The sequence below is a fragment of the Gorilla gorilla genome, chromosome 6 (assembly GCF_029281585.2).
Source record: "Gorilla gorilla gorilla isolate KB3781 chromosome 6, NHGRI_mGorGor1-v2.1_pri, whole genome shotgun sequence".
NCBI lineage: Eukaryota > Metazoa > Chordata > Mammalia > Primates > Hominidae > Gorilla > Gorilla gorilla.
The window spans coordinates 30,634,107-30,661,652 of NC_073230.2; the positions used below are offsets into that span (position 1 = coordinate 30,634,107).

Below are 27,546 nucleotides of genomic sequence, written 5' to 3' on the forward strand. Positions count from 1 at the left end.
CTTTGGGAGGCCAAGGTGGGTAGATCATTTGAGGTCAGCAGTTCAAGACCACCCTGGCCAACATAATGAGACCCCCGTCTCTACTAAAAATACAAAAATTAGCCAGGCCTGGTGGTGTGCACTTGTAATCCCAGCTATTCAGGAGACTGAGGCAGGAGGATTGCTTGAACCTGACAGGCAGAGGTTGCAGTGAGCCGAGATCAAGCCACTGCACCCCAGCCTGGGCAACAGAGCAAGACTAAAAAAAAAAAAAAAAAATGTATTATTCAGTGGTTTTTAATATATCCACAGAGTTATGCAACCATCACCACAATTTTAGAACATTTTCATCACCCCAAAAAGAAAACTTGTACTGATTAGCAATGGTTCCCTATTTCCCCCAACGCCCCTGTATTTCCTAGGGCTACCATAACAAACTACTGCAAACTTGGTGGCTTTAAAGAACAGAAATTTATTCTCTCACAATTCAGGAAGCCAGCACTCCTAAATCAAGGTGTCAGCAGGGTTAGTTCCTTCTGGAGGGTCTGCAGCAGAAACCACACATGCCTCTCCCCTAGCTTCTGGTGGTTGCCAGCAATCCTCAGCATTCTTTGGCTTGTAGCTGCAGCACTTCAGTCTCTGTCTCTGTCTTCGCATGGGCTTTTTCCCTGTGTGTCTCTGTATCTTCACATGGTGTTCTTATAAGGACAACATAGGAGCCAGACACAGTGGCTCAGGCCGGTAATTTCAACACTTTGGGAGGTGGAGGCAGTAGGATCACTTGAGGCTAGGCGTTCAAGACCCTGTCTCTACAAAAAAATAAAAAGTTAGCAGGTGTGGTATATACCTGCAGTTCTAGCTACTCAGAAGGCTGAGGTGGGAGGATCACTTGAGCCTAGGAGTTCAAGGATGTAGTGAGCTATGATTGTGCCACTGCACTCCAGCCTGGGTGACAGACTGAGACCCTGTCTCATTAAAAAAAAAAAAAAAAAGCTGGGCGCTGTGTCTCACGCCCTTAATCCCAGCACTTTGGGAGGCCGAGGCGGGTGGATTACCTGAGGTCAGGAGTTTGAGACCAGCCTGGACAACATGCCAAAACCCCGTCTCTACTAAAAATACAAAAATTAGCCAGGTATGGTGGTGTGCACCTGTAGTCCCAGCTACTCAGGAGGCTGAGGTAGAAGAATTGCTTGAACCTGGGAGGCAGAGGTTGCAGTGAGCTGAGATTGCGCCACTTCATTCCAGCCTGGGTGACAGAGCGAGACACCTTCTCAAAAAAAGCAAAATACAAACAAAAAAAGGACAACATAGGGCTCGCAATCCAGTATGACCTTATTTTAATTACACCTGTAAAGACCCCATTTCCAAACGAGGACACATTCTGAGCTTCTGGATAGACATGAATTTGGGGAGATGCTGTTCAACACAGAAAACCTCCCAAACACCATAGCCCTAGGCAACCACTAATCTACTTTCTGTCTCTAGATTTGATTATTCCGAACATTTTTAGTAGGGTTTTCAATTTTGCACTCTATTGAAAAATGTGGCTAGTTTAATTTTTTGAGAGTGAAATATCCATTTATTATATTACAATATAGCTATATAATTTGACAATCTCCTATGTAGAATATACAGTACCTGTCTGAGATATTTTAAGTACACCAGCATTTCCTTTTAGGCTATGTCAATTGACTAGAACACACTATAGTAAATACATACGCAGGTTTGATGTGGATTATAATGAAGTGGTTTTTTTCCTTAGTAATCTGTATCATAATTCCCAATTAGTGTCTTTTTCTGCCTTGGAAACTTCTACAGAATTGTCAATATCAGGATAGTGGGTAAAAGTACACGCACCATACTGACAAGCACATTTTCTATTTTGTTCCCCAAAACTCCCTGTCCTGTAAAGTGCTCTGCTTGCTTTTTAGTAGACATTTGATAAGTTAATGTTATATCCTTTGCAATGATATTATTTTGATGACAAAGTAAGTTTATGCTTTCAAAAATCACAATTCGGTCAGAAAAGTTTAGCATCTTAAAAAAATTGTTGCTATTTGAAAAAAACAAAACAAACATATACTTGTGACTTTGTGGCCCACCTGGCAAAAACTTGACAGATCGTCCCATGAAAATTTTGAGTCATGAATTATTTTGACATGACAATATTGCTAACAAAATCAAAATCAGCTGTTTAATAAACAATTATTCCACCAAGCAGTCTATATTCCTTTTGCCATATATACTGTTAACAGCAAAAATTTTGGATTTGCTACATATGCATGGGTAAAGGACGTATTTAGACGAAATTTTGCTTTCTAAGGTTATACCAAAGACTTGAGAAAATCCAATTTACTCCCACATGGCACCAAACCAGCTCTCACTGAGAGTCATTATTTGGACTCTTAAGTCCAAATAATCTGTTATTTTAATGAAAGGACATTTTACAGGTGGCATCATTCAGCGTTTGATAAATCCTTCCTTTAAATATCCTCCTCCCTCTTTACAGTTGCCTCAAAAGACTTCAAAAAGCTTGAATCCACTTTTATCTTTCTAACCTTCCTCCTTCCCAAGATGATTCACACTACTTTAGAAAAAATAAAAATTTTATTTAAAAAAGTCTGTGCTGGGAAATTGTTTGAAATGTTGCCCTTATTAACTAGAAATCTTTTTACTCTCCAGAGCTTTATGCCCTCTCTCATAACAGATTTAAAATGGGGTTCAAGATCTAGTTTGAATCTTATAGAAATTCCCTCAGACTTTATCTTCTAACCTTCTTTAATTTGTTCCCACTATCTATGTTTTCCAAGAGTACTTTATTTCTATAATTGTTCTTTTATATAGTATGCCATTCTTGTTTCATGTTATCCTCTCTAACGATATTTTAGTTTCTTTAAATTTTAAAAATATTTTAGTGTTTTTGTTTCCTCTAACTTCTTTTTCTGTTTCTTTGCTTTGCTCTTTCCTGTTGGCATCTGCCTTCAAATGTCTAGTCCCTGACTGTGCATTTGGGTTTAAATGAGACATCTGAAAATTGACTATTCAGGGGTACAAGGGTGAGCTTAAACAATGAACTTCATTATATGATGAGGAGATGGCCAACTATTTTTGTTGCTGGTCCATAAGAGATCCATAAGTATTTTTCTGGGATGTTTGACTCACCATTCAATAAGCATAAGCCCTCTCTGTACCTGATGTCCTAGAGTCTGAAGTGTCTCTCATTCCTTTTTATTGGGGAGGAATCCTATCTCCCATCAAGTTGAGACAGTTGCCTCATCCAATTGGAAGGGGAGGCAGCAGTATTTTTCCTCTGCCATCTTGAAGAAATCAGAAGTTTCCTTCCTGTAACCCCACTCTCCTGATTTCCACCTATATATACCCATCACCAAACCGATCACTACCAAGTCCTGCAAGCCCTAGGCTCTCATTGTCTCACACACACTCCACCTAGACAGTCTCAACCGGCATTCTGGCCTTGCCCCTCTCTACCTTCACCAAGCACTGGGCTTACCCTCACTTAAGTTTCAGTCACCACTGGTATTATTTTAGGTATTTGATCCCAGCAAAGTCCTTACACATGCTGACATGTGCAGGAATGAGAAGTCAGTGGCTACAAAGCAATACTGGTTAACACAAGGTGGTAATAAAATAAATATACTAAGGTTAATGAAAGCCAAGTTTCTTGTTATCAATGGAGTTAAAAATAGAGGAAAATAAAATGAATCATGTGATTTTGGATTGAAATTGGAGATTATCAGTGTGAACTCAAGTTTTTTTCTTTTTTTCATAGTCTTTGACATAGAAGGCATAATAGTTTTAATATATAAAATATAGAAATGTTTGATGTAAATGTTCGTGTTTGTTTATACATATGTATTTCCCAGCAATGTTCATGACAGCAAAGACATCCCAGTAGCAATAAGCACATTAAAGCTCAGATCTTGGTTTCTAAGCAGCACCAAAAGGACCCCTGGAGAAATAACTGATTTCAGGACTGGAGTAGAGAATGTAAAAATGAGCCTGGAACATCTCTACACCAGAAAGTAAAAAAGTGCTCAAGTAATCATGGGGAATTTTTTTTTCTCCTTTTTCGAATGTGCAAAGGAGCTTAAAGGGGGTCCCATTGGCCAAATTGGAGATGATCTGAGCATCAAAATAAATAATGATAGTAATGGATTATAACCCACTGAATAACATTGGAAATCATGAGTCCATACTGATATGAATAAATAAGTGAATGAGCTAAAAGTTGGATGAACAATCAGATTTTTATATACTTTCAAAGTACCTCCCCACAAAATTCTTATTAATAACAAAAAGGAAAAGAATAACTTTATGGTAGAGCAGCTTGGCAGACACCACCTTAAGCAAGTAATCCATTGAGCATTACAGGTAACAGGACAAATTGAAATTGGCTCTCCCTCTCCCTCTCCCTCTCCGTCTCCCTCTCCCTCTCCCCCTCCCCTTTCCACGGGCTCCCTCTCCCTCTCCCCTTTCCACGGTCTCCCTCTCATGCCGAGCCAAAGCTGGACTGTGCTGCTGCCATCTCGGCTCACTGCAACCTCCCTGCCTGATTCTCCTGCCTCAGCCTGCCGAGTGCCTGCGATTGCAGGCGCGCGCCGCCACGCCTGACTGGTTTTCGAATTTTTTTGGTGGAGACGGGGTTTCGCTGTGTTGGCGGGGCTGGTCTCCAGCTCCTAACCGCGAGTGATTCGCCAGCCTCAGCCTCCCAAGGTGCCGGGATTGCAGACGGAGTCTCGTTAACTCAGTGCTCAATGGCGCCCAGGCTGGAGTGCAGTGGCGTGATCTCGGCTCGCTACAACCTCCACCTCACAGCCACCTGCCTTGGCCCCCCAAAGTGCGGAGATTGCAGCCTCTGCCCGGCTGCCACCCCGTCTGCGAAGTCAGGAGCGTCTCTGCCTGGCCGCCCATCGTCTGGGATGTGAGGAGCCCCTCTGCCTGGCTGCCCAGTCTGGAAAGTGAGGAGCGTCTCTGCCCGGCCACCCATCGTCTGAGATGTGGGGAGCGCCTCTGCCCCATCGCCCATCGTCTGAGATGTGGGGAGCGCCTCTGCCCGGCCCCGTCTGGGAGGTGAAGAGCGTCTCTGCCCGGCCGCCCCGTCTGAGAAGTGAGGAGACCCTCCGCCTGGCAACCGCCCCGTCTGAGAAGTGAGGAGCGTCTCCGCCCAGCAGCCACCCCGTCGGGGAGAGAGGTGGGGGTCAGCCCCCGCCAGGCCAGCCGCCCCGTCCGGGAGGGAGGTGGGGGGGTCAGCCCCCCGCCCGGCCAGCCTTCCCATCCGGGAGGGAGGTGGGGGGGTCAGCCCCCCTCCCGGCCAGCCTCCCCATCCGGGAGGTGAGGGGCGCCTCTGCCCGGCCGCCCCTACTGGGAGGTGAGGAGCCCCTCTGCCCGGCCAGCCGCCCCGTCCTGGAGGGAGGTGGGGGGGTCAGCCCCCCGCCCGGCCAGCCGCCCCGTCCAGGAGGGAGGTGGGGGGGGTCAGCGGTCAGCCCCCCGCCCGGCCAGCCGCCCCATCTGGGAGGGAGGTGGGGGGTCAGCCCCCCGCCCGGCCAGCCGCCCCGTCTGGGAGGGAGGTGGAGGGGTCAGCCCCCTGCCCCGCCAGCCGGCCCGTCCGGGAGGTGAGGGGCGCCTCTGCCCGGCCCCCGCCACTGGGAAGTGAGGAGCCCCTCTGCCCCGCCACCACCCCGTCTAGGAGGTGTACCCAACAGCTCATTGAGAACGGGCCATGATGACAATGGCGGTTTTGTGGAATAGAAAAGGGGGCAAGGTGGGGAAAAGATTGAGAAATCGGAAGGTTGCTGTGTCTGTGTAGAAAGAAGTAGATATGGGAGACTTTTCATTTTGTTCTGTACTAAGAAAAATTCTTCTGCCTTGAGATCCTGTTGATCTATGACCTTACCCCCAACCCTGTGCTCTCTGAAACATGTGCTGTGTCCACTCAGGGTTAAATGGATTAAGGGCGGTGCAAGATGTGCTTTGTTAAACAGATGCCTGAAGGCAGCATGCTCGTTAAGAGTCATCACCACTCCCTAATGTCAAGTACCCAGGGACACAAACACTCTGCCTAGGAAAACCAGAGACCTTTGTTCACTTGTTTGTCTGCTGACCTTCCCTCCACTACTGTCCTATGACCCTGCCAAATCCCCCTCTGCAAGAAACACCCAAGAATGATCAATAAAAAAAAAAAAAAGAAAGAAATTGTGCACAACCTGCAGTGTGAAAACCGCAGCATCACTTCTGTGATAATCCTGACAAAGATGCATAATCTGAATCTAATCAAGAGAAAACATCAAACAGACCTGCACTAAGGAACTTCCACAGTATAAGCAGCCTGTAGTGTTTAATAGTGTCAAGGTCATGAAAAGGAAAAACAAAAAATCTTCCAAATTGAAGGAGACACAAGAAATATGACTAAGCAACAATGATTCCGAACTGAACCCTTTTCCTCTAAAGGACAATATTGGGACATTTGGCAAAACATAAATGGAGTCTAAGGATTAGAGAGTAGTAGTGCATCAGTATCAATGTCCTAATTTTGTTGGCTGTGTTGTGGTTATGTAGAATGCCCTGGTTTGTTTGTAGAAAATATACAATAAGTATTTGGATCATGGGGCATTAGGTCTGCAACATAGTCTCAAATGGTTCAGGAAAAAAGTTCTTTGTACTGTTATTTGTAACTTTTCCATAAATTTGTTTCAAAATAAATGAATTGCATTGATTAAACAAAATAAAAAACTAGTTTGGACAAGTAGTTCCCGTCCTGTAGATTCTGCTGTCTTCAAAATCCAAACAAATTACATGAGCAAGAATGATGGCTCACTCCCAGCTCAATAATCCTAAAACCACCAGCACAAACCTGTAATCCAACAAAGTCAGATCTATTGACTTACTGCAATCAAGAAGACTGCACACCAGAGGAGCTGTGGGGTGTCTCACCGTACAAAATAAAAGGTAGTTACTGTATGTTTTGGCGGGGAGAGTGAAGTTTAGGTGAAATTTAAATGAAATCTCAAAGCATAGCTGTGTGTAAAGGCATTAACATCGGGTCTGGACGAGAATTGAATGTAGGGCATGTTTCCTTGGAAACTGCAAAGTTAAGAAAATACAGAGTGTTTTCAGAACCGTTTATCTGAAGCTCTACACCTGGATAGAAATTGAGGCTGCTTCTCTGCGTCAAAGAGACTTAGATCCTCCAGGCAAGGATAGGACTTTTCACTCGTTCTGATATAATTTCAAATAGCAACGTTTATGTGGACTTGAAAGAACAAGGTTTCGGCCAGACGCGGTGGCTCACACCTGTAATCCCAGCACTTTGGGAGGCGGACGCGGGCAGATCACGAGGTCAGAAAATAGAGACCATCCTGGCTAACACGGTGAAACCGTCTCTACTAAAAATACAAAAAAATTAGCCGGGCGTAGTGGCGGGCACCTGTAGTCCCAGCTACTCGGGAGCCTGAGGCAGGAGAATGGCATGAACCTCGGAGGCAGAGCTTGCAGTGAGCCAAGATCGCGCCACTGTACTCCAGCCTGGGCGACAGAGCGAGACTCCGTCTCAAAAAAAAAAAAAAGAAGAAATAACAAGGTTTCTCAGTGTGTAGTAAGAATGTACTACTCACTCAAAGGGGTAATACTTTTCCGTTGCCGTATGTCAAACATTGTTTCCTCTTAACGTCGTCTGGCTTTATTTGACTCTGTTATTCATCCAGATGAAAGGCTAGGCAGTTTGTTACTTTCTCAGCCCAAGCTAAGTTTTACCGTCTCAGCAAGAACGACTCAGTCTCTCCAATCACAGCTAATTCTCCTCTGAGGGCCTTGCTGAAGTTCTGCGTTTGCTTGCTCCGCTTTCCTCTCATTTTGGACCTCCAGCCTTCCTGTAGTCCGAGGCCCTGCACCGGGGTCAAACGCGCCTCCGGTCTCCACGTAACCGTTCAAGCATCCCTCCTTCCCAGGACACACTCAAAGCGTCAGAGCGGTCCGCTCTTCTCAAGTCCTATTGGCTCAAGTCCATGCGTCTCAGGGCACTGCGGGGTGAGAGGCGGAAAAAGGCCTTCCCAGGCGCGAGAAGATGACGTCACAGTAGCCCGGCCGGGCGCCGAGGTTTCCTTAGGGCTCTCTGCCCGGTAACAGGCATCGAACGGTGCCAACTGAAGACGCCCTCCGTCAGCGACGCCGTCGCAATGGCCATTTGTCAATTCTTCCTTCAAGGCCGGTGCCGCTTTGGAGATCGGTGCTGGAACGAACATCCCGGTGCTAGGGGTGTAGGAGTAGGACGGCAGCAACCGCAGCAGCAGCCTTCAGGTGACTCTCCTCTGAATCCTCCGCGGTTACCGAGCCGGGAAGGGCCCGCCCGCGGGAACCGGGCGTCCCGCGTGTGTCCCGTTGCTGGTGACCCCAACGTGCCCGCGTCGCGGCCTTGCCGGCCCTACTGGGCCCTGCACAACGTTTTTAAACCGAGGGTTTTATCTACATATTATTCATGTGGTCCGTTTTTATTGAGCTTCTGAGGACCTGGGTTTGGGCCTGGATGCTTGTGCGAAGCTGAGTTTTTAAATCGGAAGTACCTATCAAAACTACCTTGTAGGTCAATGCCGGAATTGAATATAATTTTTACTGAGTTGTTTTTTCGAGGGTGAGGCTAGCAGCTTGGGTCAGAATCAGGACTTCATTTTGGAGAAGTCGTGGACTTATTTGGAAAAGTCTAATAAAACCGGCCGGGCGGTGGCTCACGCCTGTAATCCCAGCACTTTGGGAGGCCGAGGCGGGCGGATCACGAGGTCAGGAGTTCGAGACCAGCCTGACCAACATAGTGAAACACGTCTTTACTAAAAATACCAAAAAAAAAAAAAAAATAGCCGGGCGTGGTGGCGCGCGCCTGTAATCCCAGCTACTCATGAGGCTGAGGCAGGAGAATCGCTTGAACCCGGGAGGTGGAGGTTGCAGTGGGCCGAGATCGCGCCACTGCACTCCAGCCTGGGCAACAGAGCGAGACTATCAAAAAAGAAAGAAAGAAAAGAAAAAAAAGAAAATCTAATAAAACCTATAGAGCCATACCGCAAAAATGCACCTGCTCATAAATTTGGGGTGAAATTGGGAATGTGGGACGCCCAGTTAAGGGCTATCCGGGAGGCGAGGAAAGGAGATGTGGGGGCCACGTTGATCTAGTCCCTGGGCCTAGATCATTGTCAAAGCTTTTTATCTTCAAGGAAAGGAGAGATTAGACATGAAACCTTAGAACAACCAACACAAGATTTTTAAAGATCGGGTTAATAATTCGGTGCTGTCTCCCTTCCTTCCCCTCCTTTAGGGCTATTCATCTGACCTTTATTTTTTTATTTTATTTTGAGACGGAGTCTTGGTCTCTCAGTCAGGCGGCTCACTGCGACCTCCGCCTCCCAGGCTCAAGCGATTCTTATGCCTCAGTCTCCCGAGTAGCTGGGATTACGGGTGCCCGCCACCATGCCCTTGATAATTTTTGTGTTTTTAGTAGAGACAGGGTTTTGCCATTTTGGCCATACCGGTCTCGAACTCGTGACCTAAGGTGATACTCCCGCTTCCGTCTTTCAAAGTGCTGGGATTACAGGCGTGAGCAACCGCGGCGGGCCTCATCTAACCTTTAAACCTTGTATTGCGTGATGGTTTCACGTCTGATCCCACTTCAGGGAAGACAGTCCTTTTATTTCCTCCACAATTAATCTAGTGAAATATTTCAGACCGAAAATTAGGACTCGGGTCTGATGAATGTGAGTGTAAACAAAATTTGGCAGACAAATTGTATTTAGCTCCCAGAAACAAATGAATGTTTCTGGAATTATAAGTATGAAGACCAAAAGCAATTAAAAAAAAAAAAAAAAAAGGAAGTGAGTTTCTTCAGTTGTATCATCCCCCAGTGAATTTGGAACTTTAGAAGAAGAAGATACCATTAACTCCTACTTGAGGGATCTGGTCTAGCAATCTCCACTTTTTTTTTTTTTTTTTTTAGGGTAGTTTAGAGTTGCAGGATGAACTTTCACAACTGGGCATGTGTGTCATTCTAACTTTTAATATATTTAATGGCTTATCTCTTAATTCAGTCAGAAACAAGATGAATTACCTTAATCTTGGCCCCAACTAGGAAGTGATGAGTAAATGAGATTGCTAAAATGATTTTAAAAAACAAAACAAAACCAATATATAAAGAGAGGAGAGAATCTTTTTGGCTCATTTTGATATTTATGAAATATTGGAAAGCTCGTAGAGGAGCTACATGCATTCTGTACACATGTAAATACCATGTATAATCTCTCTGTGAAAATAGGTGTGTAGGTGTTTGCCCAGAGAAAAGACTGCATCAAATAGACTTAAGCATCTGTACAAAAACAGAGGGTAGAATGTACTCTTTCATATTCGAGAAACTTTAATTCAATGTCCATTTTTCAGCCTTTACTACAGTATAGGACCTGGTGGGGGAGCAAAGAATGATAAAAACACAAGTTTTTATCCTGAAGGAGTTTATGATTTATGATGCATGCCTGCTGTCAACTTAACTATCAAGCAGTTGTTCATTTAATAAGCTTTGTCAGCTGAATTTAGTAATATATCACTATTTTTCTATATTATTTTCTTCTCAGTCTCAAACAAAAATGCAATTGGCCACTATGTGATTTGTTGATATTACAACCTAACTACTGTATATAAATAAAAAATGAAGAGATTGTCATTTAAAATGAGTTTAAATGTAGTGCTTGTTGAATCTTTCTATATTGTCTAGACATACTAAGATATAATGAAGATTTTTGAGATTTTAAAGAACAGTTGCTGGGCACAGTAGCTCATGCCTATAATTCCAGCACTTCGGGAGGCTGAGGCAGGTGGATCTCTTGAGCCCAGGAATTTGAGACCAGCCCGGGCAATATGGCAAGACCCTATCTCTACAAAAAGTACAAAAATTAGCCAGACATGGTGGTTTGCGCCTGTGGTCCCAGCTACTCAGGAGGCTGAGGTGGGAGGATCGATTGAGCTTAGGAGGTTGAGGTTACAGTGAGCCAAGATCATGCCACTGTACTCCACCCTGGGCAAAAGAGTGAGACCCTATCTCAGTTAAAAAGAAAATAGAAAGAAAAGTTGCTAGTAAAATTATTTTGTTTTATTGTTTATTTTAGGTAATAATAGACGTGGATGGAATACAACTAGCCAGAGATATTCCAATGTCATCCAGCCATCCAGTTTCTCCAAATCCACACCATGGGGGGGCAGCAGAGATCAAGAAAAGCCATATTTCAGTTCTTTTGATTCTGGAGCTTCAACTAACAGGAAGGCAGGCTTTGGATTGTCTGAGAACCCATTTGCTTCACTTAGTCCTGATGAGCAGAAAGATGAAAAGAAATTTCTGTAAGTGAAAGCTTTCAGGAAAATTACTATCCATTTGCTTATGTTTTTTCACCTACAATCTTTGTTGTTTTCTCTTTTTTTGTAACATCTTTTCACAATACAATATTTTCTTTAAAAAAAGAAATAATGCATTATTTTTAAATCAGAGTAGCAAAAAGAAGAAAAATCACCCACAATCCTATCACTCATAGATAGCCACTCTTTTGCTGTGTATTACCCTAGATTTTATTTCACTTAAAAATATATCATCTTTCTATAATAGTAGAGTGCCTTCCTAGGGGTAATTACCCTTTTTCCACTTTGTGTTGATAACACTATATTGTGAATATCTTTCTAAGATTAGTCCTGCTTAAGTTCATTCTAACTTACCAGTCCTTTACAAAGTATGATGTAATTTAGAACAACTTGTGAACTTGGAGGTCATTATACCATCTCTCTTATTTGTTTATTTATTTATTTTGAGACGGAGTCTTGCTCTGTTGCCCAGGCTAGAGTGCAGTGGTACAATCTCGGCTCGCTGCAGCCTCCGCCTTCTGGGCTCAAGCCATTCTTCTGCCTCAGCCTCCCAAGTAGCTGGGATTACAGGCGCCTGCCACCAAGCCAGCTAATTTTTTGTGTTTTTAGTAGAGATAGGGTTTCACCATGTTGGCCAGGCTGGTCTTGAACTCTTGACCTCAAGTGATCTGCCTGCCTCAGCCTCCCAAAGTGCTGGGATTATAGGCATAAGCCACCATACCCAGCCACATATCTTATTTCTTTCTAAAACTTTTACTTGGATTATCCTATTCAAACTGATCTCATTTGATTTCCTACATTTATTGTGGAGTAGATACATGACATTTCTTGAGAATATTTATGGTAAAATTTGTGGCTGGTGTCAAAACAGTGATTGGCTATCTGTAATGTTCTCTCAACTCATGGTGACTAGGATGGAATTTAAATGTAATTGGTTAGTCTTTTACTTATCCTAATTAAATCAGAACCAGTTGTAGACATGTTGAGTCATATACCATATACAACCGATTTTTTTTTAAGTAAATGAACAAAGAAAACCTTCCTTTCTGCATTTGTTGCAATTCTAAATTTAATACAGTTTTCTCTGTGATAATTCTCCTTTTATTGACATAGTCTAAGTAGGGAGAAACTTTAATTTAGAGCCGAATCTACCCACGGCATTACCACAGATTAGTTGTATGGATGTGGGTCTGTTTCCCCTGTTGCAAAATGTGAGAATTAGATAAAATGATCTCTGAAGTCCTATAACCCACTTTTAAAATATTATGATTCTGTATCACATAAGTGGTACTTTGTTCTTCCCAGTTAAATGATTATTGATGTTTGTGATAATTAACAAAGATTAAAGTTAGTATTTTAGATTTTAATTCCTAAAAAAAGTATGGTATCTATGATAGTATTTATGTAATTACTATCATAACCAATGTTACATATCATACCAATGATACCATATGATATGGTTACATATCATAACCAATGTTATGTATTAACATTGGTTAATGGGTCAGTGTATTGGAAAGCCAAACTCATTAACTTCTCTGACATTATAATACTATTTGTAACCATGAAATATAGTTCACACTTCTATAAACTTGTGCTTTAAAGAACACTCTTCAGAAAATATAATGGAAAAGTATTTACTAGAATTTAAATTTTCAGTTGTCGAAAATCATTAACAATAAATTTTACCAAGCAGCTAAGAAGATCCTTTACTCTTTTTTTTTTTTTTTTTTTTTTTTTTTTTTCTTTTTTTGCAGGGAAGGAATTGTAAAAGATATGGAGGTTTGGGAATCATCAGGGCAGTGGATGTTTTCTGTTTATTCACCAGTGAAAAAGAAACCTAATATTTCAGGTAACTGAAAAATTGTGCATTTTTAAAGTATGTTCTAAAACTATTATTTTCTAAAACCAAAAGAATGCCAAATAAAGAAATCAACTACCAACTTAGCTACAACTAGGAGAGTTTGGGCATTGTTTAAAGTATTCGAGTATTCTAGCCAAACTTCATAATTTAGAGATTAAGGTTGGAGAATATAGTCTTTTAAGACATATAGTTCTTGGGAGAAAACATTTAAATAAAGCCCAGGAAGAGACTCTACGTTCTTGATTCCCTGTATGTACAACTTTGGAACCTCTTAGCTTCCTGTTGTGAATAGAAGAGTCATCCTGCCTGTCATTAAGGCCTTGGCTGCCTGGTTCTGTTCTTTCTTCCCTGTCTTTTCTTCTAAGAATAGTTGTGTTGAGACCTGTTCTGGAGATAATGTTTAAATGTGAGGAGGCTTAGCTGGGCTACAGGGATAGCAATTTTTTTTTTTTTTTTTTGAGACGGAGTTTCACTCTTGTCCTCCAGGCTGGAGTGCAGTGACGCGATCTCGGCTCACTGTGACCTCTGCCTCCCAGGTTCAAGTGATTCTCCTGCCTCAGCCTCCCGAGTAGCTGGGATTACAGTTGCCCGCCACCACACCTGGCTAATTTTTGTATTTTTCTAGAGACAGGGTTTTACCATGTTGGCCAGTCTAGTCTAGAACTCCTGACCTCAGGTGATCCGCCCGCCACAGGCTCCTAAAGTGCTGGGATTATAGGCGTGAGCCACCACACCTGGCCTGGAATAGCATTTGCTTTAGAATATTCTCTGTCTCTCTCTCTCTCTGGCCTGGAATAGCATTTGCTTTAGAATATTCTCTCTCTCTCTTTTTTTTTTTTATTTATTTATTTTTTTTTTGTCCATAGTCCCTAAGCCCTTTCTGGGCTGAAACCTAGACCACCGGGCTTTCCCAAGCCCACTCTGGGTGTTCCTGGGCCTCCGTCCTTTTGAGGAAACAGTGGGTAACTTGCAAATGGGAGCTCTTGCAATCAATATCGCAGAACCTTGGGATCTTTCCTCTGTCTCAGTTCTAGTTGCTCATTTTCTGTGAGCATTTGCATTACAACGCTTCTTATTTATTCACTTGTCCATTTAACAAATATTTACTGAATTTCTTTTGTGCTAAGTGCTAGGAATATAGTGATGAGCAAGACAGACAAGATCCCTTCCTTATGAATCTTACATTCTTGAGGGAGGAAAACAATAAGTGATGCAAATAAACTAAGATAATTTCAGATAATGATATTTTCTATAAAGAAACAACAAAGTATTAAGCCCTTAATCAGCTTAAGTATTAGTACTTGAGTATTAACCCATTCCAAATTGAACCTAATGCCTGTTGCCCTAAAGCAGTGGTTCTTAAAATGTGGATTCCTGAATATAGTTGTCAGATAAAATATGGGACATCTGGTTAAATTTAAATTTCAGATAAACAGTGTTTTTAGTATGTGTACATGCCATGTAATATTTGGGGCACATTTATACTAAAAAAAGTATTTATTGTGTATCTGAAATTCAAATTTAACTGGGCATCCTGTATTTTTATTTGCTAAATCTGGCAACTTTATCCCTGAGGCCCTTTTAGGAGTTGGCTGAGTTCAAAAATATTTTCTGATAATACTAAGTGATTAATTGCCATTTTTCACTGTGTTGACATTTGCACTGTTGGTGCAGCAGCATTGAGGAGTAGAACTACTTGTATCTTAGCAAGAATCAAGGCAGAGGCAATAAATTACTAGTAGATGTTACAATAAAAAAAGTTTAATGCCATTTGAACTTAAGAACTTCCTTTATGAAGAGATAAAAATTATTAATTTTGTTAACCCTTGACCCTGAGTACGCACCTTTTTAGTATTCTGTCTGACAAAATGGGAAGCACACACAAAGTGTGTCTGCCCCATGCCCAAGTGTGATGAACAATCTTGTGTAATTGTTCAAGTTGGACTGAGCTAGCCACTTTTTTCAAAGACAATATTTATTTGAAAGGAATGACAACTATGGTTATTTAGAAGAAAACAGTTGATAGTGTTTATTGCCAATGAAAAAAATTAAAACTTTCAAGCAAAAATTGGAATTATGGAAAACTTTGTCATCGTGAGCATGATGGCTTCTCAGTACTTAAAATCTCTTCTGATTAAACAGATGGCGACATTCACAAATGTGAGGGCCACACACAGCAGCTCATGCCTGTCATCCCAGTGCTTTGGGAGGCTGCGGTGGGAGAATGGCTTGAAGCCAGGGGTTTGAGACCACCCTGGACAATATAGCAAGACCTTGTCTCTACAAAAAATACAAAAATTAGCCTGAGTATGATGGCATATGCCAAGACTCTTAGCTACTCTGGAGGCTGAGGTGGGGGGATCACTTGAGTTCAAGAGTTCAAAGTTATGGTGAGCTCTGATGGTGCCACCACACTCCAGCCTGGGTGACAGAGCGAGACCCTGTCTCTTTAAAAAATTTTTTTTGGCTGTGCACGGTGGCTCACACCTGTAATCCCAGCACTTTGGGAGGCCAAGGTGGGTGGATCATGAGGTCAGGAGATGGAGACCATCCTGGCTAACACGGTGAAACCCCGTCTCTACTAAAAAATACAAAAAATTAGCCAGACGTGGTGGTATGCGCCCGTAGTCCTAGCTACTTGGGAGGCTGAGGCAGGAGAATGGCATGAACCTGGGAGGCGGAGCTTGCAGTGAGCCAAGATTGTGCCACTGCACTCCAGCCTGGGTGACACAGCAAGACTCTGTCTCAAAAAAAAAAAAAAAAAAAAAAAAATTTGATGTTGTATAATAACGTGCCAATGTTTAGAAGTTCTGCATAACTCAGTGAACTGGCATTTTTCAAATGACTTATATGTGATATTACAAAATTATGCATGGCTGAAAGTCCATTCTACATGCATGATAAACCAGTGAATGTTAATATAATGCCACAAAAAGTTCATTAGTATGGCTTGAGTCTATGTTATAGTTAACCTTTAAAAAACTACCACTTGTCAAGTTTTGGTGTAGTATCAAAGAAAAATGTCCGCAGTTATTTGAAAAAGCCATTTAAGTCTTCCTTTTCCAATACGTGTCTGTGTGAATGCCCATTTTCTTCATACACTTCAGTCAGAACAACATATTGCAACAGAATGAATGCAGAAGCATATATAAGAATCCAGCAGTCTTCTATTAAGCCAAACATTAAGAGATGTATAAACATAAAGCAAGGCTATTCATCTTACTAAATTTTCATTTTTTGTTTTGGAAAATAGCTTTTTCATTTATGTAGATAAGTAATTGTTTTCTTACTTTTAAATGAATTAATACTAAGTTTCTCAGTTTTCATTTCAAATGTAATTATCAATGTAAGTAACCCATGTAAACAAACATTCTTTGGGGTCCTTAATGATTTTTAAGAATGTAAAGGAGTACTGAGACCAAAAGTTTGAGTACTTCTGTCCTTAGGCATCCATTGTATTAATAAATTAACTTTTTCCATGCAGCTATAATAGAATGATACTACTTTTGTCAATTTTGGCTTTTATTGCCATTGCTTTTGGTGTTTTAGACATGAAGTCCTTGCCCATACATATGTAACAAACCTGCACATTGTGCACATGTACCCTAAAACTTAAAGTATAATAAAAAATAAAAATAAAAAAATAAAAAAAAAGAATGATACTACTTTTGCCCCATTTTGCAAGACTTGAGAAAATTATCACTCAAATCATTTTCTGTGTTCTGTGGTTTAGATGAGGAATTCTGGTTGAGCACAGCTGGAAGGAATAGGCAATTAGGGGAACAATATTTCTTTAGATAGAGTGGTTATCTATTCCTGGGAGACAGTATTGGAAATGAGTCCTGAATAAAGAGAGGGTATCAGTTATGGGAAGATTTGGGGAAAACATTCCTGGCAGTAGGACTAGCTATTGCAAAGACCCTGAGGTAAGAACAAGGTTGGCAGTGTTTACAGACTAGTGGGGCCTGAATTACTGGAGGAGAGTAAACAAGGGAAAGTAATATGACAGTAAGGCCAGAGAGATAGCCAGGGGCCAGATCATGTTGGGCCTAATTGCACTGGGCAGGCAGCCATGAAGAACTTTAAGCAAAAGAGGGACGTGATCTGATTAGAAAAAGCTAACTCAGCATGCTGTGTGAGGGGGGAAAAAGGTCTGTTGGGAGCCGTGGCAAAAGTAGAGATAGGGAGACAAGTTAGAAGACATTGCTGCTTGTGACTAGAGTTCATAGCAGTGAAGACAGAATTGGTCATATTTGGGTTCTCTGTTGGAGCTTGAACTGGCGGGATGCTGATTAATTAGATATAGGGAAAGAGAAATCCAAGGTGATTCCTAGGGTTTTTTGGCCTGAGAGGTCAGTAAAGATGGGGAAGACAAGTCATTAGAAGGAATCCAGGGAAACATTTAGTCTTTCCTTTATTCTGAAGCAGGTGTCCTTGGAGTTAATAATAACTGGATTACAAGGAATTCTTTGTAGAAAATATCTTGAACATTTTTTGCCTTTGTTAGTAAGTTTGCCCAATTATAAAAGTTACAGCTTTTGGGCCAGATGTGGTGGCTCATGCTTGTAATCCTAGCACTTTGGGAGGCTGAGGCAGGTGGATCACTTGAGCCCAAGAATTTGAGACCAACCTGGGCAACTTGGCGAAACCCTGTCTCTACCAGGGTGTGGTGGCACATTCCTATAGTCCCAGCTACTCAGGAGGTTGAGATGGGAGGATCACTTGAGCCTAGGAAGTCAAGGCGGCAGTGAGCCACTGCACTCCAGCCTGGGTGACAGGAATGAGACTGTGTCTCAAAAATAAAAAACAAGTTACAGCTTTTGCTTTAGAAAACTTGGAAAGTACAGAAATATATAAATAAAATAAAAATAACCTGATATCACAGAGGTAACTACTACATTTTAGTATATTTCTTTTGAAACATATACACACACAAACATATTTCTTGTTTATGTATACAATTGACCCTTGAACAACATAAAGTTTAGCGGCACTGATCCTCTGTGCAGTCAAAAATCCACTTATAAGCTTTGACTCCCCAAAAGCTTAACTACTAATAACGTACTGTTAAGAGAAAAGAAAATGTTAAGAAAATCATAACGGATCAGGCGCGGTGGCTCACGCCTGTAATCTCGGCACTTTGGGAGGCTGAGGCGGGTGGATCACAAGGTCAGGAGTTCGAGACCAGCCTGGCCAATGTGGTGAAACCCCGTCTCTACTAAAAATACAAAAAAAATTAGCTGGGCTTGGTGGTGTATGCCTGTAATCCCAACTACTGGGGAGGCTGAGGCAGGAGAATTGCCTGAACCCAGGAGGCAGAGGTTGCAGTAAGCCGAGATCACGCCACTGCACTCCAGCCTGGGCAACAGAGCAAGACTTCATCTCAAAAAAAAAAAAGAAAAAGAAAAAGAAAATCATAAGGATAAGAAAATATATTGACCATTCACATAGTGGAAGTGGATCATCATAAAAGTCTTCATCCTTATTGTCTTTATGTTGAGTAGCAGAGGGATAGGTGGGTGTGGTCTTGCTGTCTCAGGAGTGGCAGAGGTGGAAGAAAATCCCTGTACAAGTGGACCCTGTACAGCTGTGTGTACAGTTGACCTTTGAACAGAACTGCAAAGGTCATGTATAAGAACTGCAAAGGGATGTATAAGTTGTTCTATGTGTGTATATATGTATACCTATGTGTCCGGAATTGGTGGGTTCTTGGTCTCACTGACTTCAAGAATGAAGCCACGGACCCTCGCGGTGAGTGTTAAGGCAGCGTGTCCGGAGTTTGTTCCTTCTGATGTTCAGATGTGTTCGGAGTTTATTCCTTCTGGTGGGGTCCGTGGTCTCGCTGGCTCAGGAGTGAAGCTGCGGACCTTCGCGGTGAGTGTTACGGCTCTTAAGGCGGCACGTCCGGAGTTGTTTGTTCCTCCTGGTGGGTTCCTGGTCTTGCCGGCTTCAGGAGTGAGGCTGAAGACCTTCGCGGTGAGTGTTACAGCTCATAAAGGCAGTGTGGACCCAAAGAGTGAGCAACAGCAAGATTTATTGCAAAGAGCGAAAGAACGAAGCTTCCACAGCGTGGAAGAGGACCTGAGCGGGTTGCCGCTGCTGGCTCAGGCAGCCTGCTTTTATTCTCTTATCTGGCCCCACCCACATCGTGCTGATTGGTTCATTTTACAGACAGCCAAGTGGTCCGCTTTGACAGGGTGCTGATTGGTGTGTTTACAATCCCTGAGCTAGACACAAAGGTTCTCCAAGTCCCCACTAGATTAGCTAGATACAGAGTGTGGACACAAAGGTTCTCCAAGTCCCAACCAGAGTAGCTAGATACAGTGTTGATTGGTGTATTTACAAACCCTGACCTACACACAGGGTGCTGATTGGTGTGTTTACAAACCTTGGGCTAGACACAGAGTGCTGACTGGTGTATTTACAATCCCCTAGCTAGACATAAAGGTTCTCCAAGTCCCCACCAGACTCAGGAGCCCAGCTGGCCTCACCCAGTGGATTCCGCACCAGGGCCACAGGTGGAGCTGCCCGCCAGTCCCGCGGTGTGTGCCCACACTCATCAGCCCTTGGGTGGTCGATGGGACTGGGTGCCAGTGGAGCAGGGGGTGGCGCTCCTCGTGGAGGCTCAGGCTGCTTAGGAGCGCACGGAGGTGGTGGGGAGGCTCAGGCATGGCGGGCTGCAGGTCCCGAGCCCTGCCCTGCAGGGGGTTAGCTAAGACCCGGCAAGAAATCCAGCGCAGCGCCGGTGGGCCGGCACTGCTGAGGACCCAGCACACCCTCCGCAGCCGCTGGCCCGGGTGCTAAGCTTCTCATTGCCCAGCAGGGCCAGCCGGCAGCTCTGAGTGTGGGGCCCACCAAGCCCACGCCCACTCGGAGCTCCAGCTGGCCAGCAAGCGCCCTGGATAGCTCTGGTTGCCACTCGCGCCTCTCCCTCCACACCTCCCTGCAAGCGGAGGGAGCCAGCTCCGGCCTTGGCCAGCCCAGAAAGGGGCTCCCACAGTGCAGCGGTGGGCTGAAGGTCTCCTCAAGTGCCACCAAAGTGGGAGCCCAGGTAGAGGAGGTACCCAGAGCGAGTGAGGGCTGTGAGGGCTGCCAGCACGCTGTCACCTCTCACCTATACGTATATACGTATACATTTATATAATTAGGATCATAATCTAGTTTTTCTTTGTTTTTTGTTTTGTTTTGTTTTTTTGAGACAGAGTTTCGCTCTTGTTGCCCAGGCTGGAGTGCAGTGGCGCCATCTCAGCTCACTACAGCCTCGGCCGGCCTTCCGGGTTCAAGCGATTCTCCAGCCTCAGTCTCCCGAGTAGCTTGGATTATAGGCATATGCCACCACGCCTAGCTAATTTTTGTATTTTTAGTAGAAACAGGGTTTCGCCGTGTTGGCCAGGCTGGTCTTGAACTTCTGGCCTCAGGTGATCCACCAGCCTTGGTCTCCCAAAGTGTTGGGACTACAGGCGTGAGCCACCGCGCCCGGTTGTAATCCAGTTTTTTTTGTTTTTGCTTTTGTTTTCGTTTTTTTTGAGACGGAGTCTCACTTTGTTGCCCAGGCTGGAGCGCGGTGGCGCAGTCCACGGTGGCTCACTGCAACCTCTGCCTCCCAGGTTCAAGCAATTCTCCTGCCTCAGCCTCCCGAGTAGCTGGGATTACAGGCTCATGCCACCACAGCCGGCTAATTTTTTGTATTTTTAGTAGAGAGGGGGTTTCACCATGTTAGCCAGGATGGTCTCAATTTCCTGACCTCGTGATCCATCCGCCTCAGCCTCCCAAAGTGCTGCAACTACAGGCGTGAGCCACCGTGCCCGGCCCTAGTTTTATATTCTAATTTTTGCTTTCAGTTTGTCTCTGGTACTAAAAATATTAGAATGAACACCCTTATACATAGCAACCTTTGTTTACATATATAACTATTTCCCAAGGTTAAATCCTGTAAATTGTATTATAAGTCACAGGATATGAATGTTTTTCAGGCTTGTGATGCTTATTAACAATTATCCCTCCCAGAAAACTTGTACCATTTTAATTCCCTTAACGGCAATTTAGGAAATGATGCATTTCACCACATTTGGAACAACAGTAAATACCAGCTTTTAAAATTTCTGCCAGTCTGATAAGTAAAGCATTTTATCTCTATTTTAAGTTGCATTTAACTTTATTTCATTTATTTACTATTTGATTTTTTGTGTGTGTGAATTGCCTGTTCATTATCTTTGCCCAAATTCATTTACTTTTCTCATTTATTTGTAAGAGCTATTTATACATTAGGGCATTAGTTCTTCTCTTGTCATATATGTTAAAATTGCAATTTTCCTAGTGTACCATTTGCCTTGTAATTTTGCTTAGTATAGTTTCTGGCAGAATTTTTTAAATAAAAGTTTGAATATAAATGTAGTCAAATCTTTCTCCTGTGTTTGTTGTTCATTCTACGCCACTTATCTTTAGAAAATCTTCCCCATTTAAAGATCAGAATAACCAACTATATTTTACTGTAATTTTACACTTTCTTAAACATTAAGTAGAGTGTAGGCTTTAAGTTTCTTCCTTATGATTATGAAAATTTTCTAATCAACATTAGATGTTTTCTTGTTTAGCACCTCTAGCTTTACTATCAAAATTATTGGCATTTATTTTAAAGATTCCGATTGATTCCTCACTTCAGGTTTTACAGACATTTCACCAGAGGAATTGAGGCTTGAATACCATAACTTCTTAACCAGCAATAACTTACAGAGTTATGTAAGTTTGTTTCCTATTAATCTACTGCAATAACAGATGAGCTGTTAATTACTGCTTTCTTTATCGTGGCTTGTGTTTTGGCAAAACCGATGAGGTCTATGATCTTTTTTCAGGAGTAGGCTATTTTTCTTTTCTATATTATTTTCATTGAATTTGGTTGGTTATTAAAATGATAATATGTTTTTACTTTAATAATTAGGAATATTACTATTTTTATTATAAATTACCCAACAGTCAATCCCAGAGATGAAACCCTTTTATCATTTGACGATATTTATTGAACATCTGTTAGGTACCAATCCAGTGATGAATGCTACAAAAACAAAGTTAAATAAGATACAGTCTGTAATACAGATTAACATCCTCATATATCAAATATCAAAAAAAATTAAAAATCTTGACTAGAATAAGTTGAGTACCTGAAGGAAGCAGTTTAAATGCTGTATTTTTCTGTTTCTACAGTCATGATCATGCATTTCAACTAGTACATGTATTTACCGCCCATCCAAATATAACTAACTACGTGCTGCCAGGTACTTGTGATACTAACCAGATGATACAAGGAGTTGAACAGGGAGAGGGAACTGGAGCTGGAACATCTTTGACAAATAGGCCAAGTCAATGCAAATTTTGCAAGTCATGGGCCATAAAACTGTTACATAAACCTTTTGTGATTTTGGCAAAGAAGTATGTGAAGTTTTTATTGAAGAAACTAACTTAAACATACAATATTGAACTGTTATTTTTCTGTCTTCCGTTTTCAGCTAAATTCTGTCCAACGTTTAATAAATCAATGGAGGAACAGGGTAAATGAACTGAAAAGTCTAAATATATCAACTAAAGTAGCTTTGGTGAGTATGGGAGAGTTTTCTTGAGGGAAGTGTCTTACCTATTGCTTTTTTGCAGAGGATATTTTACTTTAGATTTGGAAAGCAAAACAAAAATTTTCTATCAAGAATTATGATACACACATTCCCAAAATAGCATCACTTAAGAGTCAGGGTCTTGAAATAGTTTTCTCTGTGTTCCTTGGTCAGAAAAGCAGAAATAGTTATGCTTTCTAAAAGCTTTTTAGGGTAAAGTTTTTAACTTTGGTAGTGCTAGTTTTGAAAATGGCAAACTATTACATAAATTTAAGTATTTAAGGTTATCTGTATGTAAAAAGAAATTACTTTGAACAGTTATATGAATGCACATTTAGAATGTAATGTATCATTTTGTGACTGAAGAACACAGTATGTTCCTTGTCTTAAACAGAAATGCCTTTGGAAGATATATACCCACCTGTCTCCAAAGATCTATGGTCCCGACTGTGGCAAGTTCATTATCTTTGTAAATAAAGTTATGATGTTTCTACACCCATTAAAAAGTTCTTAAGAATTTTATTTTAAAATAAGATATTCACATTTATAATTTTAATATTTCCAATTTCTCAGATGGTTTCTACTCTGTATAAGGATATGAGAGTAATATCTCCCTACACTTAGTGAATGGTTGGCAGTCCCAACACCCCACCCCTTTCTTAAATATGTGCTTCCTGAATAACTAGACTCTTGTGCAAGCTAATTTATTTCATCTTTTAGTTCTTGTAATGCTATTTGAATTTAGTGGGACCTCTTGGAAGTAGTCTGTCCTTGTGTGAGAGGTGGCCCACCATCACCATGGATGAGAGCTAATGGAGAAAGGATAACTGAGTCCAAAGAACTGTGGAACTTCCCTCAGGGCTGGAAGGTCCCTGCTCCTTGCTAACTGCCCAGGGCCCCTCCATAGGTTAGGATGTGGGCAACCCACCCATAGCTGACTTAACATGTATCAGGAGTTCATGCCTTCTTTATACTGAATGGTAACCCATTGTATGGATATAATTTGTTTATCATCTGCCTGTTAATGAATATTACACTGAGGGAGAGAAACCAGACCAAAAAAAAAAAAAAAATAGTGTAGACCATGTGATTCCATTTGTATGAAACTCTGGAAAAGACAAGTCTCATTTGTAGTGATAGAAAGCAGACAGAGTGGTTGCCAGGGACCAGGAGTAAGAATGCTTTTGAGGGCTGGGTGCAGTGGCTCACGCCTGTAATCCCAGCACTTTGGGAGGCTGAGGCAGGCGGATCACAAGGTCAGGAGTTTAAGACCAGCCTGACCAACATGGTGAAACCCGGTCTCTACTAAAAATACAAAAATTAGCCAGGCATGGTGGCGCACGCCTGTAATCCTAACTACTCAGGAGGCTGAGGCAGGAGAATCACTTGAACCCAGGAGAGGTTGCAGTCTCAAAAACAAAAGCATTCTTTTTTTTTTTTTTTTTTTTTTTGAGGCAGACTCTCACTCTGTCGCCCAGGCTGGAGTGCAGTGGTGCCATCTCAGCTCACTGCAAGCTCCGCCTCCCGGGTTCACGCCATTCTCCTGCCTCAGTCTCCCGAATAGCTGGGACTACAGGCACCCACCACCACGCCCAGCTTTTTTGTATTTTTAGTAGAGACGGGGTTTCACCGTGTTAGCCAGGATGGTCTCGATCTTCTGACCTCATGATCCGCCCGCTTCAGCCTCCCAAAGTGCTGGGATTACAGGCGTGAGCCACCACACCGGCCAAAGAATGCTTTTGAGGCTTCCAAATGAAAGAAATCGCTTATGTTTGCTTTGGACGATTAAGAAAGTCTTCTTGAAAGGAAGGAGCAAATACAAAGTTCCTTGAAAGTAGGATTAAGATTTCAGTAAGCAGAGATGAAAGACATTTCTAGAGCACAGAACAGCAAGAACATAAAGTACTTTCAGGGAATGGGAAATGTTTAATGGATTTTTAGTCATAAGCTTTTAATTATATAATAGTGGATCTGCTTCATTTCAAGTATTAGACTGGGTATTCTATAAAGGTCCTTTTTACCTAATATCTAGATTTCTTGATAAATGCAGATCTACCCTTATAGACACTGAAAAAAATTTAAAAATATTTTTCTGATTATAATATCTGCTCATTGTAGAAATTTAGAAAGTATAAAAAAGCATAAATAAAATTTAAATCACCTGTAATTTATCAGCCAGAGATAATCACTGTTAACTTACTAACGTACATTTTTTATGCATATTCATATTACTAGTTGTGATTATACTGTTTATACAGTATTTTATCCTTTTCAACATCATATTATGGGCATTTTCCATGTTAAGCATTTAACTTTGCCTTTTTTAATGCACTTTTTTCTTCTCTTTTCTTTTTTTGAGTCAGAGTCTTACTTTGTCATCCAGGCTTTCCTAGGCTCAAGTGATCCTCCCACCTCAGGCTCCCAAATAGCTGGGACCACTGGCTAATTTTTTGTAGAGATGGGGGTCTCGCTGTGTTGCTGAGGCTGGTCCCAGACTCATAGGCTCAAGCCCTTCACCCTCCTCAGCCTCCCAACGTGCTAGGATTACAGGTGTGAGCCACCACACCCAGCCTTTAATGCACATTTTAAAAACTTGAATTTGTCCATAAAGTGTATAGAAAAGATACTGGAGCACTATTCATCAAGCACTTTATTATTTGCACACTTTTTTTTTTCAGCTCTCTGATGTAAAGGATGGAGTAAATCAAGCAGCACCTGCATTTGGATTTGGCAGTAGTCAAGCAGCAACATTTATGTCGCCAGGTAAGTGATAAAGTAATGCAGGACTTCACTGATTTAGAAAAATTAGATTTTATAGGTTTCAAATTACAAGCCTGAATCGCCATTTTAAATTACCTTCGTAAATTCTACAACCTTCCATCATACAGCCTCAAAGCATTTGACTCATTAGACATTTGTGAAAGGGAGGCCAGATTGGGCATGTTCTTTGAAAGACACTTAAGCTTTAGAAGTACATTTTAGGAATGAGTTTTCAGGAGTTTCGTAGAAGTACATAGCTATGATAGCAGCACCTTTGAGAACTTTCTTGTCACTGTGTATAACAGCATAGCATTGTCCTCAGGTAGCAGCTCTGGTGAGGTAAGTAGAAACCAAAGTGAAAGTCTATTCCCTAGTACCTGTGGTTTCTCCTTGGGTGAAGGTTGATCAAGGTGAAAATGGGATCGTTAGCAGAAAAGACAGGCAGCAGGCTTTAGTGGGTAGTTCTAGCCTCTCATTTTTACTTTCCTCATCTCGTCCTTCCAGTAAGCTTCTCAACACTGAAACATGACATAAATAAGAAAAAAAGATAGGGGGAGGAAATAATTGTGACATTTTTCTGACTGTAATAGATTTTGTTGTTGTTGTTGTTGTTGTTGTTGTTGTTGTTGTTTGTAGGCTTTCCAGTCAATAACAGCAGCAGTGATAATGCTCAGAACTTTAGTTTTAAAACAAACTCTGGATTTGCCGCTGCCTCTTCTGGAAGCCCTGCTGGTTTTGGGAGTTCCCCAGCATTTGGAGCTGCAGCCTCTACCAGTTCAGGTATCTCTACTTCTGCTCCAGCTTTTGGATTTGGGAAGCCTGAAGTCACATCGGCTGCATCATTTTCATTCAAAAGCCCTGCAGCTTCCAGTTTTGGATCACCTGGATTTTCAGGACTTCCAACTTCCTTGGCAACAGGTCCTGTCAGAGCTCCAGTGGCCCCAGCCTTTGGAGGTGGCAGTTCTGTGGCTGGTTTTGGTAGTCCGGGCTCACATTCTCACACTGCTTTTTCTAAGCCATCCAGTGACACTTTTGGAAATAGCAGCATATCCACTTCTCTGTCAGCCTCAAGCAGCATCATTGCAACAGATAATGTGTTATTCACACCCAGAGATAAACTAACAGTAGAAGAACTGGAACAATTTCAATCCAAGAAATTTACTCTGGGAAAAATTCCATTAAAGCCTCCACCTCTGGAACTTCTAAATATTTAAAAGGGCAATTTTAAATACAAAAAAGAATGATGTTTAAAATTGCTTTGAGTGATTCATATAGAGATGTATATATGCATACATGTATATATTCATAAGGAATATAAGCTTCCATTAATAGTGATTTTAAATTTGATTTTTTTCTTAACTCTAAATATTTAAGTAAAAAGTAACAAAAACTCTGCAAGCAAGGGAATTTTTTTGTACTGTGATTTTGAATGGAACTGAAAAATTGTGCACGAATAAAGTACTTTTCTCATGCCATACCACTTTACTGTCTCACCATTTAAAGTTTTAAACTTTTTTTTTTAGGAAGGAGATAATTTCTGTAATTATTAAGGGGAACAAGCTCAAATATTTAGCCTACTTTTAGAATAAACATTAGTAGCATGACTTCATGTTCAGGATTCTCTCAAAGAGATAAATCAGTTTGTAAAGAGTGACAAGCTTTTATTTTTAGAACCATAGGGGCATTTCCCCCCCCCATAAGTTTGGTTCCCTCTCAACTTTGGCCGTCTCGTGGACCACCATTTGAGTTTTCTTCAACAGTCTTAGGCTGCTTTTTATTTTGGCCTCACTTTTATAGAATTCTATTTATTCATCACATTAGTCTGTCAAATGGATGAGTTGTAAGAGAAACAAATTGTGATCTCATGTGAATAAATAATGTGTGTAGTGGGGTCAGGATTCACCAGTTTCTGTTTCTAGATCTTTTCAGGCATGGCCAGGTACA

At 41.8% G+C, this 27,546-nt stretch overlaps 1 protein-coding gene and 1 long non-coding RNA gene across 6 annotated transcripts; one reads left to right on the forward strand and one right to left on the reverse strand.

The window, feature by feature from the left end:
• Positions 1-431: 431 nt before the first annotated feature.
• On the reverse strand, positions 432-7,745 carry LOC129523757 (uncharacterized). Its single transcript, XR_008667360.2, has 2 exons — positions 7,611-7,745; positions 432-788 (listed from the first exon to the last, which is right to left on the reverse strand). It is a non-coding gene; the product is annotated as an uncharacterized lncRNA (long non-coding RNA).
• Positions 7,746-7,864: 119 nt separating this feature from the next.
• On the forward strand, positions 7,865-27,077 carry NUP42 (nucleoporin 42). Of its 5 annotated transcripts, XM_004045168.5 has the most exons (8): positions 8,153-8,292; positions 11,133-11,361; positions 13,134-13,228; positions 21,903-21,979; positions 22,744-22,830; positions 23,237-23,311; positions 25,521-25,605; positions 26,239-27,077. In XM_004045168.5, exons 1-8 carry the CDS (start codon positions 8,172-8,174, stop codon positions 26,814-26,816), a joined length of 1,347 nt encoding a protein of 448 aa, XP_004045216.1. In that variant the 5' UTR covers positions 8,153-8,171; the 3' UTR covers positions 26,817-27,077. The 5 variants fall into 5 exon arrangements, with proteins under 5 accessions (XP_004045215.1, XP_004045216.1, XP_063564477.1 ...); XM_004045167.5 differs by lacking the exon at positions 23,237-23,311 and having other exon boundaries at positions 7,865-8,292; XM_063708407.1 differs by lacking the exons at positions 8,153-8,292; positions 23,237-23,311 and adding an exon at positions 8,327-8,571.
• Positions 27,078-27,546: the final 469 nt, after the last annotated feature.

Excerpts from the sequence above, each read along its gene's own strand:
- NUP42 (XM_004045168.5), top strand. The coding sequence starts at position 8,172 with ATGGCCATTTGTCAATTCTTCCTTCAAGGCCGGTGCCGCTTTGGAGAT. Across the intron at positions 21,980-22,743 it reads GCAATAACTTACAGAGTTAT|CTAAATTCTGTCCAACGTTT; the intron begins GTAAGTTTGTTT and ends TTCCGTTTTCAG. Across the intron at positions 22,831-23,236 it reads TATCAACTAAAGTAGCTTTG|AAATGCCTTTGGAAGATATA; the intron begins GTGAGTATGGGA and ends TGTCTTAAACAG.